This window comes from Corvus cornix, chromosome 1 (assembly GCF_000738735.6).
Source record: "Corvus cornix cornix isolate S_Up_H32 chromosome 1, ASM73873v5, whole genome shotgun sequence".
NCBI lineage: Eukaryota > Metazoa > Chordata > Aves > Passeriformes > Corvidae > Corvus > Corvus cornix.
In genome coordinates, this window is record NC_046332.1 from 50,425,614 (window position 1) to 50,442,191 (window position 16,578).

At 35.6% G+C, this 16,578-nt stretch overlaps 1 protein-coding gene across 7 annotated transcripts in view; it reads left to right on the forward strand.

Moving 5' to 3' along the window:
* Nucleotides 1-16,578, forward strand: part of NBEA (neurobeachin) — a 467,670-nt gene that overhangs the window by 226,632 nt on the left and 224,460 nt on the right. For all 7 annotated transcript variants that reach the window (XM_039566467.1, XM_039566482.1, XM_039566485.1 and 4 more), the window contains one exon: nucleotides 4,609-4,673. In XM_039566467.1, coding sequence (XP_039422401.1) covers nucleotides 4,609-4,673 — 65 coding nt within the window. The remainder of the gene's footprint in view (nucleotides 1-4,608; nucleotides 4,674-16,578) is intronic.

Sequence of the window (16,578 nt, forward strand, 5' to 3'; positions counted from 1 at the left end):
ACTTTTAAAATGGATGACCAATTACACAAGCCTAAAATTGAACCCAAATTTATTGGAATAGTAGACCAAAGATAGATTTTATTTATCCTCTATCAGCATATCATATGTGAGTGTGAGGGAAGTATACAGGCAGTGTTACTGGAATTCTGAGACCTGATTCTCATTCTAAACAATAATGCAAGATTTTAAGACTCCAATATCTTTTGGTAAATTCTTCTAGGACTGGTAGGGACAGTTCTGTGACCTTAAAAACAGAATAATCATCTCAAAAATTTATGAGACTGTGTCAGTTTTCCTGTTTTTACCTGTTTTTAATGGACATGGTTTTTTGCCGTAAAAAAACCACAAAACATTTCCTACATCTTGTAACATTTCTTTTGAATATTTCCTCCTAAATGAAGTAAAGCAAGCTATTGGTGATTTTTGGATATGAAGTTATTGTTGATTTTAGGAGGTAACTCCACAACATGGAGTTCAATCCCAAGCTAAATTAAGTGCATGTTGTGAATTGCAAACACATTTTTATAGTTTCCATTTCCTTCTCCAGATGAAAGCTAGCACCTGTTCAGCTCCATACAAGATTTCCCACCAAATATATTCAAGGGTCTAGAAAGAAGAAAGTTGATATAATAGAATTTCATCTGTCTCAATAAGTTTTAATTAAAATACAGTGATTAAAGAATTGAGGTGTCAACTGAGTTATCAGTGTCTTAGACTAGAAAATTCACTAATGTTCAGTACGAAAAAAAAATAAACCTCAGATCAATTTAAGACATGGAGAAGAGAGAAGTCCAATGAGGACACAATTGATTGTTAGTAGCACCTGTAGTTCAAGGAGAAGTGTAGGATGATTACTTCACCAGGTATCTCTCCATTCAGTAACTGCACTTCTTTGAGAAACTTGAAATTTATGACACAAATTTAGACTTCCTTGCAGAAAGTGGAAAGGGTGAGAGAACTCTGGGAATCACCGTTTAAGATATTTTCTAGACATCATGAATAAAAATTTAAAAATTGTAAGCAAAAGATTATTTGGAAAGAAGTATAATATAAACTAAAAGAAGTTCTTAACATGCCAAGCTTAGTTGTTCCTTTTACACCCCTCCACTACTTTTTTCCAGTGTGAATTTTCTGTTAGCAATTTAAGATGTTGCTAAATTTATTCATAAATTGTGTCTGGACTGTTTTTTCCTTTTTTTTTTTTTTTAATGTGTACTGGAGATTGGAGAATTTTAAAGAAATAGAACTAGGAAAATACACTCAAAAGTAAAAATTGTAATGATATCAGAGAATAAATGAATGTACTTCATGATAAGAAAAACAACTGAATTTCAAGTAATATCTGTACTGTGTTTTGGTTCATTATTTAGTATTTTTAGCCTTTTACTTTCATCTTGATGTTATTCATCTCCTGTCCTCTGCACGAAGAGTTTTGTAACAGGTTTCAGTCTGAACCTTCTTCAAGGAAATAGTACTGATGCATTCTTTATGCAGTGACACTTTTCAAGAGATGACAGAATAGATGAGGAGGAGAAGTTAAGTGGGTATAGGAAGGTGGCAATTTCCATTATTGTAATAATTTAGTACATTTTTTATTAATAGAATTTAGTAGAATTTTGCATAATATAAATTATTTACAAAAAAACCATGCTGGAAGTAATTGAACTGAATGTCTAAAGTTATAATGTTTAGTGATTATGTATGAAGACAGTTTTTTTATTTGTTTCAGCATGAATAAAGTTAAAAACTAAATTTTGATTCTGTTTTTAGTACAAAGAAGTGATGTCATCATTCTTGAGCACTGTGTTGGACAGTCTCTGAACATGCCTCTATCTCTGAGTCTTCTACACCCCACCTTGTTCTGAGTCATCCCCACTGCCCTACCAAGCAGGAGCCCCAAAGAAAGATCAATGCATTCTTGTATAGAAATAGTTGTCTCATACATGATATTGTCAAAGGCTTCCATTACTTCAGCATGTAATTGGCACCAGCATTTTTGAGGCATGGAAAAGGCTTCAAGCTCTTGCTCTAAGGCTCAGAAGATTCACGATAAGAACTATACCAAAACCACACAAGATGTAGCCTAGTCATTCAAGCACTTAGCTGCTAATAACCAAATGACTGTGCTGTGATTCCACTCGGCTGTAGCATAAATCTTCCAACTACTGTCACTGTATCCATTTCATTTGGTGTTTATCTTTCCACTTCTTGCATCTGGGGGTTGAGAATGATTTCTTTGGAATTCAAGATGCTATAAACAAAATTGCTCCACATCTTAATCTAGTTCTTGAAGTACATGCAATGATATGAATGGCCATTGCAAAGGTAACTAATGCTGGCATTGCAGAGCATTTTCAATCTATTGTTTGCATCTTTTAAAAATAAAGTGGAAAAAAGAAAACCAGGTACCTCTTCACAATTACAGGTCATCTCTCAGGATCATGAATCTGTTACATTAAATTATGCCTAAAAGTGAGAGGAAATTGTGGCAGTAATAATTATTCCCTTAGTTGTGAATTAATGGAGGGTTGAGAGTCTTTAGTAAATCTTGTAGTAGCTACTTTGTAGTGAAACAATACATGAACCATGAATCCTGGTTTCTTTCTGCTTCTGCATCATGTTTTTCACTAGTTTTGGGTAGATAGTTGGGAAAGTTTCAAACGTTATTGTCATTAATAATTACTTCAGATAAATTGATGAGATTTTCCACCTATGGAGATATAAGAAGAGATTTTTTCACTTCCATATACATATCTTAATGGCTTGTTATGCACTTTAAGATATCTCACATAAAATCCAGTCAGCCATTTTGGATCTTCTGCAGAATCTGAGACATTTGCACTGGGCAGGACGATCTGACAAAATACTTGCAGGAATCTCTTGGGCTCTTGCAGACACAGGTAGACCCTCTGTTTCTTTTTAAAAATTAATTAGCATGCTTTCTTCTACCTGTCTTAGGAAGCCTTTTTTCCTTTCTCCTCTCTCTTTTCAACTTCCTTCCTGATTTGTAGTCATGCCAGTTCTGCTTTCCTGACTGCAAAGTCATAGCAGCTGTGGTGCAGAAAAGCATCTCAAAAGAAAAAGCTAATAGTGGTTTTTATAGAGTATGGTAAAAGGCTCTGATAAGAAATAAAAAATGCTACACTTTGAACACTATCTCTGACCCAGACTTTTGTTTCTTAAAGTGTCTCAAGGGGCCTGTGTTTAGGTAATAGAATTCTTGCATTCTTAGTTTCTCAGAGTGATATTCTACTCTACACACGTAATTTAACTGCTTCCAAGAGTAATATCATTGGCTTCAGTTACTGGATTTGAAAAATAACAAAATCAACAGCACTGAAGAAAGGACCTGTTACAATGGTTTTGTAGTTTACCAGCTAGAGGCTTGAGTGCTGATACTCTGTCTTCCCTAACCAGGAGTTACCTGCTCAGCAATGGGTCAAGAGTATGTTCATTATTTGGGTATTTTAGTAGCTTGCCTTTTATAAAACAATCATGACTACAAGATTGTTGTTGTTGGAATTTTTTTAAGATGCATGACTTGGTAAAATTTGTGAATTTTCATGTAATCAGTAAGAAGCACTTTGCTGATTAGTGACTAGATTTCACAGCTACTCTTTGAGAAAATTGCCTTATCTACGCCAAGCCATCTTATTTTCGCCCATATTAGGAAACAAGCATTGGGAATTTCTGCCGGACTTTTTACTCTTTGGGAAAAATTAAATGTAAATTGAATAGTCCTTTAACTGTAACCCTCTACCCATTAATAACATGAAGTCTCAAGCTAGGAAATCTCTCTGTGAACTGTAATCCAGCTAATGTATTTTGATTTGTTTTTCATTATAATGCAGAGGAAATGTTTATTGCTCTTAAAGAAAAGTTTTAAGGAATTATTGCAAAAGAAAGTAATCTTTATTTGTTTGAGAGAGATCTCCACCTTTTTCATCTCAGGAATCTGAAATCTTTTGGTGTGATAGAGGTAGTGGGTTGTATGACAAAAGCTGTTTGTGATGCATCGAGAAACTTCTCTTTAACTTAGTGGTATATGAAGTAAAAGCCTGTTATAATTTAATATCAATTATGTGGTTTAAATCTGTCTGAAGTTCCATCTTGGAAATCCATGGTAACTGTAAAAGAATTTAAAAACTAATAGTTTGTTATCATAGGCTGCTTTTGTTTTCACTTATAATTGGAAAGAAGCAAAAATTGAATTCCAGGAGGGATGGATGTTACAGGGATTATTGCCTGTCCTATATAATAAAATGTACAAGGTGTAGCAGTGAAGCAACCTGAAGAAGGTACTTTGTAGCACTAATGTTCATTGGGCAACTGCATGAACTGGAGAAACATGATGTGTTTCCATATTCTCTAGACAAGGAAACTAAAGTTTGCTTAGGGGTGAAACAGAAGACATGACCACCTAAAATTTATTTGAAAATCTGAATGAATTACAGTTTTTACATGATCAGGTCATTCTTCATTGGGGGGGTTGGGGAGAATTAAGAAATTCTGCCTAAATTCAATCTCCTAAGGAAGTCATCAGGGTCAACTTCAAAAATGTGGTTTAAAATCCTTAGGTTTTGATCATGTTATATTTTATCTTCTTAGGAATGGCAAAATTCTATTCAGAAGAATGCAGGACTTGCATTTATTGAGCTCATCAATGAAGGAAGGTAATGAATTTTAAAGCTTTTGAACAAGTAGTCATTTTGCATTTATTCCACTGGGTGATAATACTTCCTCACCATCTGTTCCAAAAAGATTGTGAAAAGGCCGTGTTAATTAAAAGATTTATTTTATAGATACTTTATGTAGTAAATATTTAATTTTTAAGTGTGTAAATTTTGAAAATTTTGTTTATTGACAGAAGGAAATAGAATTCCCTTGAATTGTATATAAGTTTAGGGTTATTTGAGAATTGAACCACCATTCTCCAGAGCAGCAAGGTTGTTTTACCCAGACAGTCCAGGGAGCTCAATCTGTAAAACCATCTGCCGCTCCATCTGTTTTAGGAGCACAGCATTCATTTTACAGACATACTTCTCTATACGATAATTTCATGATTATTTTATCTAGAATTTCCAGTCCAATTTGAGTCCTGTAAACCATACGCAACATTATATGAGCTTCCTTGATTTTGAAATTTTTTATGAAATATATTATCAGTCCTCAAGTAATTTTAGTTCTATATGTTCTACTCTCCACATCGTTTGTCAGTACTTCCCGCCAGCAAGCTGAGAAGCAAAGGGAGACTCTTTGGCCCTTCTGGTAGTGGAGTACCCAAGACAAATAAAACCACTTGTGCAATGTGTCTGATTTGTATTGGCCAATACATTAAATCCATTTGAATCTACACATTTTTTTATGTGCAGCTAAAAAAAAAATAAATAGCAATACACCTGTTGAAGAGATGCTGTCATTTTATGTGTGATTTCTGTTTTTTGCGAATGATGTCTCATTAGCAAAGTGAAGTATCAAATCTTCTCTTTATTGTAGGATATATTTTGTCTAGCTGATATTTCAGTGGTTAAATCATGCATTTATTTGAAATGAAATTTAGAAAATATCAGAGTATAGAAATATAGGAATATGAATATCAAAAACACAGGAGCCTGTAATTACCCAGCATTTGGCTAGTGTAAATTCTCCTGGATTCCCTGTGCACACTGAGTTTATAGTGCCATATAGCAGTAGGAAACTTAACTCCCTCCGTTGGAAATTCTTCTTGCTATAAAGTGCAAATATGAGTTTTTACACCGCAATTGGGCTTACCTGAGTGGGTCATGCACATTGTACAACAAATATTACCTGGCAACAGACTGAATAATTATAGTAAGCTTATGTTCTTGGATAGTAATATGCAATACCACTTGGACCTTTTTTTTCATTTTCTCAGCCAGGATGTTGAGGTCAGATATTACTGAATGCTCACTATTGATAGAATGACCATTCTGAATGAATCCTATACATGCGTATTTTTATTGGTCAGGTATTAAGATACCAGTGAACCTTTTAATCCCCTCTAACAATGACTTTTCAAAAACAAGTAGCATTTAAGAACCGCTCCTTAAATCCAGGCAAAGGAATGTCTAATCAAACTGCCCTTGGACACACGTTCCTCCCTATACTTTTCTCAGAAAGATGTTTTAGTATAAGTGTGTGTGCGTTACTGGAATGCTCTTCTTTGCAATCAGCCTGTTTGTTTTTAATTTACCCTTTTGGGGACAAAGATAACAATCCTTTAACTGAAAATTGTTATAAATATTTATTCTGCTTAATAGCTAAACTTGTGAATGCAATTCATCAATCATAGCTAGAGAATGCAATTGTGCAGTTGTCAACAATTAACAGGACATAAACAGTTGATGAATGTGCAACTGAATTAAAGTGCTCCCTAGGATAACCTGGAATTATAAACTGGATCATTTAAAGGAATCTAACAAAGGATCTTTATAATTAAAACAAAGCAGGGTTAATGGGATGTAAAATTGCATATAATCACTGTGCAATAATGATTGAATTTTAAATTATTAAAAGCAAAATGAAGACTAAGATGATTTTGAAGGACTTTCGGGGTAAGATTTTGAGAGACCTGAGTTAATAAATCAAAAGTTTTGAGAAAGATTCTTCTTTTGAATATGGATGAAAATGTGTAGATGTAATGCAGAGGATCATGGTTTTAATATATTCAATTAGACATTTATATTTTAATATATGGATGCTATAAGGTGATTTTCTGAGTACCTAACTCTTGTTATTTCTCCTTGAAATAATTCAAATGCCTTTTGGATCTTTGAATGTATTAGAAATGTTCTTAAATAAAATATTTCAGATTAGTTGTAGTTTAAACAATTACATTTGTATTCCTGATACTTTAACAAACTTCATTTGCATTTTAACTTTGTTGATATACTGTGTTTCTAGGGTTTTTTGGTATAGATAATGTTTTTTTTGGAAGATCTGAAAAACACACAGTTTTGGAATTCAATATAGGAACACTGATACAACTTCCTAAAAATAGGACTGTTGTTAACAGCCTTTAGTGTAACAAGAGATCTGACTATAGATTTAAATTAATTCTTTCAAGATATGTAATACACCTGAAAGATTTAGTGACATCCTGGTTATGATCTTGAACTTCATGCTTCTATTTAATCAGTCTCCTGCTATGAATGTGTGATGTTGAGGGTATCACACATGTCAAGAGCTTCAATGACAGCAGCTTAATTAGGATTTCAGATTTACGTTGGGGTATACACATAAGCAGGCTTCATAATTTTAAAGCTGGATGCATCTGCAATGTTGGCTGTGAAAGGAGACATGAAAAGACTTCTTTAGGAATGATATGTGAGGGAGACTACAGCCCACATTTAAGTGGAGTAGTGATGGATGAGGTCGAAAGAAAAGGCTGCTCACTGACAAAAGCAAGAAATAAGAGCACCCACCTCAAGTAAATATATATACAAATGCATACATCTTGGGCAACTAGGAGTAGAAATTACTCCACATGTGATCACAAAACTATGACGTCATTGGAATGAATGAATAAGATTTGGTGGGACAGCCTGCAGTGCATGACAGAAGTGCTGCAATAGACAATTTCCTTGGAAAAGATAGCCAGAGAAAGCAAGGAGGGAGTGTTGCCTTCTCTCTGAAGAAGAAGTTCAGATTTTTGGAGTTCTTCAGTGGGATGGAAGATAATCTGGTTGATAACTTGCAGGACAGGAGAGGAGAGTCCAGAGGAGAGTCATGGTGAGAGTTTGTTACAGACCACTCATTCAGAGTGAGGGAAAGGAAGAAGCATTCTTTAAACACCTTGAAGAAGTATCTGGATCACAAACCCTAGTTCCCCATGGGGATCTTTAATCTTCCTGATGACCTCTGGAAGTGCAACAAGGTGGGATGTGTGTAGGGAAGACAATTACTGGAGAGCGCTGGGGATGACTTCTTGATACAGGAGGAGACAGCTAAGAGCGACACACAGCTGGATCTGCTATTTACCAGGAAGCAAAAATTATTATTGAATGTGATTAATTAATGGCACCTTTGGCTGTAGTTGCCATGAAATAGTGGTGTTCAAGGCCCTGAGGGAAGTGAGGATTGAGAGCAGAAGAATAGAGATTCCATGAGTGCAAATTTTAGCCTATTCAGGAAACTGGTCAGTAGGATCCCATGGGAGGCAAACGTGTGTGTCAAAGTAGCTCTCAAAGGTGTCAGGCTTTTAAGTACAGTATTATCCAAGCGCAGGAACAGGCCAGAAAAAGATATTATTGTAGAGCTCTGATGCTAAAAGAGAGTACACAGGAGGAGGAACTAGAAGCTGGCTAGTAAGGAGGAATTTAGAAGCATTGCATGAGCATGTAAGGGATATTTTCAGGAAGGCCAGTGGCCAGCTGGAAATGAAACTTGGAAGGGATATCAAGGACAACAAGAGCTTCATTAGTAGGCTGACTGAGGGAAATGTCTTGTTGCTGAATGAGGTGGATGATTTAGTCACATATATGACTGAGATGCTCAATTCCTTATTTGCCTCAGTCTTCACTAAGGTTTATCAAGGCTCTCTCTTTAGTGAAAGGGTTTAAGGAGGACATCTAATAAGGATAAGGTTTGAGTCAAGAATTCCTTGAGATGACTTGTCCCGTACAAGCCCATGATACCTGATGGGGTACATCTGATGGTTGTGAAAGTCCTTCCGAGGCTAATCACTGATCCAAGAAGTTAAGGAAATTGGGGCAGGTCTTAGGTTCCCAGAGAAAGGCATATGTTACACCTATCTTTAAAGCAGTCCTCAAAATTCAGGGAAAAGCTTGTCATTTTTTCTTCTGTCCCTTGGAAAACCATGTAGCAATCCCTTTGAAACACGTTCTGGCTGCTTGAAAGAGAAGGTGATTGATAACAGTCTACATGGATTTACGAAAGCTAAACCATCCATTGCCAACCTGTTTGCTTTCTATGATAAAAATGATAATCAGATTTATGGTCATAGGAGTAGCAATGAACATCATTTATCTTGAGACCAGAAAGGTCCCACAATACTTGTGCATCAGAGTTAGAACTCTACATTCTGAATGGATGGACAGCTAAATAGGTAAAAAGCTTACTACTTAAATGGGGTCCAGGGTTTGTGGTTAATTGGTTGTACCTTAGCTTGATGTTTTTGACAAGCAGAGTATCACAGGGATCTATCCTGCCTAAGAGATGGATTTTAGGTCATGATCTATAAGTCTTTCAGAGCTTGATTACTATCCTCATCATCCATTTCCATCCCCCTTTATGCTTTCACAACACTCACCTCTTTAGAGATGATCTTGTTCCTTTCATTTAAATATTTTCCTTTATTTTTTACATAATTTCTTCATTTTAATTAGGAGTAGTCTAATTATAATATAAATTTAAGGCAAGATGAGACTATATTTAATCTCAGATTTAAAATTTTAAACTTTGCTTCTGTAATTCCATCTCTGTACCTAAATGTGCTTTCTGCCTTTAGCCATGAAAATATATATTTTAGCGTATCCACCTACCTGGATCTCTGAGCATATTTAAAATTCACAGGAAGCCATTTCCTTTTAAACCTTGTTTTGTTGAAATATTTTGAAAAAATAACAATGTTTAAATAGTCTGGAAATTAGTGTTTCTTTAAATTTGGATGAATTGCTGATTCAATCCTGAAAGGAGGCTCATAAAGGCTTATATTCTTTCCTTGTTACCTCAACTGGGATTGTGGGGTAACTGCATCAAATTTTCTTTTGGACATCCCCTGTTGCAGTTTGGCAGTTCTAATGTGTTTGGTTTGTGGTAAATTATTTCACAGCCATTATTCACTGTCTGCAATACTTAAATGTTCAGGCATGTGTTAAAAGGTATATCTATAGTGCCACTTGCCACATTTGATTTATGATGTGCATCTGCAGTTGGGTCTCTAAATAGCTCTCAAAGAACTGATTTAGTAGTAGGGTCCAAAATAAATACTGTTCTTTGTTTCTGTTTTGATAATGATCTGGATTACAGGACAGAATGAGGACCTCACCTGAATCACCCAAGATTGCAAAATATTTGGTCTTCAGACTATATGGAGCTCAGGGCTACCAGAACAACTTGCAAAGGATTCTGGTCTGATGTGCAAAATCCAATATACGCAAATACAGTCAGAAAATAACACTGGAGAAGCAGTAGCAGTGAGAAACCATAAATAAATAAGAAAAATGATGTTTGATTATTCTGTCTTTGACAGATATAACCAAATTCCAGTGCTTTATTGTCACCCTCACCAAGTGTAACTTTTGATTGGAGGAATCCTTTATTAACTGTGTGTGGGCATTTTATGGAAATTTATCCTAGATAAATCTAATATCGTCTTCCTTTAGTAGAGGATTCCTGTCACAGATACTTCTGTAAAAGTGAGCACTGAATGTCTGTATTTCTACTCCAGCCATATATGAGCTTGGGTCTCTTGTTTACATGTGCTTCTTCATAATCTTGTCGCCCTTACTATAGCCATCCTTGTCCTACCTCCAGAGTAGTAGTTTGTGTTAGACAAAGCATACATTGTTATGGTAACCATCTGTGTATTTGTGGGGTCAGTACACCTACGGTTCTTAGGATCTGTTATAGGTTTTGGGGTATCCTTTCCCCTAGCATTGCCTGATCAGGTCATATCTCAAAGCAGATGCTGATTCTGAGATAAAAGCCATCAGTTATAACTGCTGGGCAAGGATGTTTACTATCCAGTAAACACTATTTCAAAGAGACAGATTCCTCTTGATTTAGAAAATTCCTCTGCAAAATAGAAAATCTTTATGGGGAGTGGAACAGATTCTTTGTAGTCAACTCTGAGTTTCATTGAATCTGTTACACCTTCTTTGACATTTCTGAAACATTAATAGTTACCTTTCATGAAATTTATCTTGTCAATGTCCTTATGTTGTAGATCCATAGCCAGTGTTTGCATGCTATAATTTCAAACTTTTCTCTCCCATCATTCCTCTCTTGCAAGAAATGAGACCGCCGTGTTAGACATTACTTTCCGAAATTTATAGGAATTTACTTTCAAAGTATTCATAGCAGTACTGCATCTTGTGGAACTTCAAACTCTTCAAGTTATACTAGTTTATGAATCCTATTACAGATATCAGGTGCAATGATAGGTTTCATTTCTTATGAATGCCATTAAGAGTAATAATTTTCAAACCAACTGTTTGATGTGGCACATTTCCAGGCTGGGTTTTTTGTTTTTGTTTGTTTGGTTTTTTTTTAAATTAAGCTATGGGCATATGATGAAAGTAAGTCAGAGAAACATCTGTTTCCCTGGACATGAGAGTTGGCAGAATTTCAGGAATGAGTAGAGGAAGCAAGATCTTAGCTAAATTATAACAAATGTTCATTTGGTAATCTATTTTGAAAATTACTATTTGGGAATGATCAGGGTTTTTAGTTTATTTCCAATGAAGGAATGACTGGGCAACGTAAGCTCAATCATTTTATCTAGCAGTGTAAAAACAATGAGCCCCTTCTCTCTGTGTGAGATTATTGCTAGGAACAACTGACTGCAGGGCAGCAAAGCCCAGTTAGCATAGCTAGTGAGATAAGAATTTTCATCCTTCAGTTCTAATAGGTGTACAGATTCACATCTAGATGTGTTGCAAGCATTTTGTGGTTTTTTACAGGTTTCCAATACAGTCTGTGTATAGTCTTATCACCATCTCTTTTTCCAAAACTAAAAAACTTCTTCCAGGCACTGGCTATTTATCTGAATGACTTCGTGGAATGTGGTACTCCACAATCCAGCCTTTTTAAACTCCATTATCTGTAAAACAGGGGTTTCTGATTGGTTACACATACTTTTTCACAAACGTGTAAGCACTCTGGAATTCTAAAGTAACTTTGCTGAGGACAGAATTCTGGAAAGCTAGCTACATGGATTTAAAATAACTTCTTACCTACTCCCAAACAATATTTACAAATAACTCATATTTATGAATAGTCATGTCCTGAACTTGCTCTCAATCTTGTCTTGCTCGTAAGTCTGAGATTCTTCCATTTTTAGCTTAAGGAGACCCCACCATTTATTCCTACAGATACTTAAGCCCTGTCATGCTTATTATGAAGTACCAGTTTATTTTAATTAGAGTTTTTTCCATATCTTCAGCTGAAAACTCCACAAAGCTAATTTCTCTGTAGAAGGATTTGAGGCACAAGTGATTTCAGACTGCTTTGTTGGTGGATTCCTTATTGAAAGTCTTTTGATTCAGTCTAAAACCAAGTCAAAGCTGTTTCCAAGTAAAGGAACTTAATCTGTGGTTTGTAAATTTGTGGACATTAATATAAATCAAGCTTGTCTGGGTGAAGAGAAACTGTAAGTTACCAAGTCACGTTTAATCTCTACCTTATGCGGTAAGGATTGGCACACAGAGAGGAGATAAGATTTTTTGCTGGTTATCAGTTCTTGATTGAGATCAGCTCATCTGGCAAGCACAGATGTCTTCAATACTGGTAGGAGTTTCAGTGGTGCAACTGAAGAACACAGGATAAAGCCAAACATTTTTCAAGGTCAATTCTTAAACTTTTTTTTAACTCAGGACTTTTGTTTTTGTAAATCGTGAATTACTGTGAGTGAGTATAAAAAGTACAGCAAGCCTGTGGTGAAACTTCTCATAAAACTCCTTAGTGCTTTAGAAGTACTACTTATGTAGAAATTTATAAGTATGACCAGAAGGCCTGATTCCTCACTGTCTCAACATTAATGTAGCTACTAGGTCTGTTGAGGGTGGTGCTTGCTAAGACAGGATGAGGTTTACAAGAGTGAATGAGAACAGTGGCTCTAACTCAGTCACAGTGATAAGGATATCTCACTAAAGAACACGTTTTATTTCCAAAGGAGAATAAAAATTGTACAGCTCTCGAATTTTAGGTCATCCCTTTGTATAGCAAGTATACATGCATTCTTGTGCCTCAAGCTCCTTCTTGCTGGGATTGGTCACTCCAGTACAGGACGATGGTCAGGGAAAGATAGAGGATAGACTTTTCCCCAAAAAGGGAATGCTCTGTAAAAAACTGTAGATGGGAAACCTGGTTGGATAGATGACAGAAATATCAATCAGGATATATTGGGTGGGTTTCAAACCTGCATTAATATAAATGTTATACAATGTAATGTACTACATAAATATTTTATAATGTTACAGTACATGGAATTCATATTCTTGAAAATATATGCTAATGGCTGGATCTTTTGGAAATATCTGAGGAAGTAAAAGACAAATCTATCACTGAAATTTTCGTGTGCAAAATCATAGAACATAGTGCTAAGAAAAAGGGAAACACCATTTTAGAATTGCATCAGAAAGAGTTTCCATTGAAATAAGGCAGCAATTATGTTACAATGTAAATAGTAACTAGAATTTGTCTAGAATATAGTTTTGGATATGCACTTGTAGAAAAGGTAAAATTTAGCTATGATATTAGTAAAACTCCTCTTATCAATTGTTTTGCCACACAAGAAAAGTCAGAGAGACGGTTTACTTAGCATAATAAATAGGGATATATGGAATATCCGGAGATTGTCAGAAGGAAGAATTGTGTAAACCTAAGGGCAAGGTTTGTGTAAAATGAGACCGTAAAGACTGCTGAAGAATACATTTGGATTGGAAAGTAAAAGAGTTTTAAGCTTCAGAGAACCTTCCAAAGCTGTGTGGGAGGAAAGAAACTCAATCACATTTTCATACACTGAAGACCCATTTCACGAAGTAGATTTCATGAAAATGCCTTTCATAAACTTATGAAAGATTTGAAAGATTTTGAATGACATAGCTGCCTTTGCAATGAAGGAGGGAGTTTGCTGACCTAGAGATCCTTGTTCTTTTCTCTTACTTGTAGCGTGTGAAGGGAGATTTTTAATTTTTTTTTAAATATATGTTGGAAGCCTTTGATACTACTGAGGGTAAGTTTTCTCCTGATTTGGGATTCTTTCTGAATAATTTCTTTTTTTTTTCTTTGAGAATCCAAAAGAAGTTGTAGACACTTTTTCTCAAGCCAAAAAGTTGGAGGTTTCTTTTTTTATTTAATCTTATGCCATGCATGCGATTGAATTAATCAGGATTTAGATAAATTGGTTAGTATTCAAAGGATGACAACATTATCACACTTTTTCATCAGGTATAAACCAGTTAAGACAGTACACTGAGTAATGCTGTGTTTATATGAATCTGAGATTCAATCAGAGTTAGCTGGCTATGATATAATCCAGTAAACAGTTTTGCTATCTTTTACTTAGTAGGAATGTAGTTTGAGAATACATGGTAGCTTTCAGTTAGAACTAAAAATCAATACCAAAAATTATTTTTTAATAGGGCTTTTAAAAATCAAGAAATAAGTTTCTTTTAACAAGTAGAGCAAGCACAGAAGCAAGTACCTTTGCAAAAACCTCTGTAAGACAAGATGTTGCTTCCTCAACCTTGTAGTTGCTGCCTCTCAGTGATGACACATTTAACTGCTTTAATTTATTATGCTCCTATTTTCAGCCCTACATTCTTGCATTTGCAAATCAAAGCATCCAGGTCAAGGCTTCTTTTGTAGCCACGCAAGATTTTTAAATGATGGCCTGGATTTTCACCCTTCCTTTTTTCAAAGTGTCTTTCTGTCAAGTGATTTTAGGATTAGCATGATTACTAAGGATCTTCTAGATGGAAAAACATAGTTTACTTAGTCTTTGAAGTTCTACCTTAGGTGCATACAAGCATCTAAGGTAAGTGAATCACAGTATGTCCCTTATTAGCACACATTGATGCCATATTATTTAATTGATACAGTTTTAATAGGCTGTGGCCTCACTTTTGTGATAATCCTAATTTGTTAATGATCGTACAAACAGTTTTTCATTTTTTTCTTGAAGAAGTCACAATCAGTGATAGATATGTGAGAGTGCATGAAGAAAATGGCAAGACACAGTCGAAATAATACTGAGATATCCCATAGATAAGACTTTTGACAATAAACAAAAGGTACATATGGTGTCACCAGCAATTTCAGCCATCTGATTTGAATCTGCTGCTGCATGACTATAAAAGTTTTCATTTTCTGTAAAGCAGACAGACATTTCCCTATGTATTGGCAAGATATTTATTTATAACTTGTGTGAATTAGCAGTCTCTGAGGATCCATTTGAAGGTCCTTGTACTTGTAGGTACATAAATGGGCACAGGGAATGTGAACACTTCTTACTACAGATAAATACAACCAAGATTAATGTGGTATTTATTTATCATTGCTCATGAACAGAGGCCACTTAGATTTTTTGTTGGGTTTTTGGTGGGCTTTTTTGGGCAGGTGGGGGGTGTTGAGATATAAAAACTGCCCAGATCTCCCAAATAATAAACCCAGTGGCTTGAAGTTAGTTTTCATCTTTTCTCAGCAAATTCTTGGTGATAGGAAATGCCTAAGAAGCCTATTCATTTCACCTGAAGCCATTTGGATCTAGAATTCTTGCCTGGACCACAGCTGGAGCATTTGCACTATGCTCCATTTATTCCATAGTTCATTCAGGAAGGAATGTGCAGCCAGTAGACACTGGAAATCTGTGTGTTCAGTTTTGAAAACCTAGCTTCCAGATTGTTACTATAATATGTAAAATTTCGGGAAGACCTGTGATACACAATTTCATTAGAGATATTAAACACTCAAATCTAGTATTTGCTCATTTTAGAGAAGCTTGTCTATGTCATGAATCACAGAGTGGCTGGGGTTGGAAGGGACCTCTGGAGATCATCTAGCACAGCCCCAGGTTCAACTAGAGCAGGTTGCACAGGTTTGCATCCAAGTGGCTTTTGAATTTCTCCAGGGAAGGAAACTCCACAGCCTGTCTGGACACCCTGTTGCAGTGCTCTGTCACCCACAAAGTAAAGACATTTTTCCTCATATGCAGCTGGATCTTCTTGTGTTTCACTTTGTGCTCATTGCCCCTTGTCTTGTTGCTGAGCACCACTGAAGGGTCTGTCCCCATCCTCTTGACACCCACTAATGTTCATTCCTAATCCATATCTGAGGACAGTCCTACCATTAGCTCTTAACAATAAAGATCTGCACACTTAGCAGTAATAAAATACTGAAGCATATTGTCCAGCAGGGTAGATTAAAAAATAAAGCTAAATTTGGAAGACTGCAGTGTAGGCAACTTTATAATTTACAAAATTTTTTTGCTTTGAAAATAGCAAAGGGTTAGATATAATAAAAATGGTTATTAAAAGCATGAATATCCTCTGTGAAACCTTGATCCAAGTTTTCTTCTCTTTATCTCTAAAACACAGGCCCCAACCTTTATGGCTTCCCTTGCCATGCACACATATTGAATATTAGCTCAGGGTAAGTGGTTTCCTCCCTTCACAGATGGTAGAACACACCAAAGGAGGCAAGAACAGAGTTCAGATCTTTCCATCTTGCAGGTGTAAGGTCTAGTAATCATGACTTTCATTTCTAATAATAATGAATTTTACTTGTGGTGCTTCTAACACCAAACACCAACCTTAGGGTTGAGTTTGCTAAAATTTTCACAGCCTTAATAGAAGAAACTGAAATTCTTTCCCT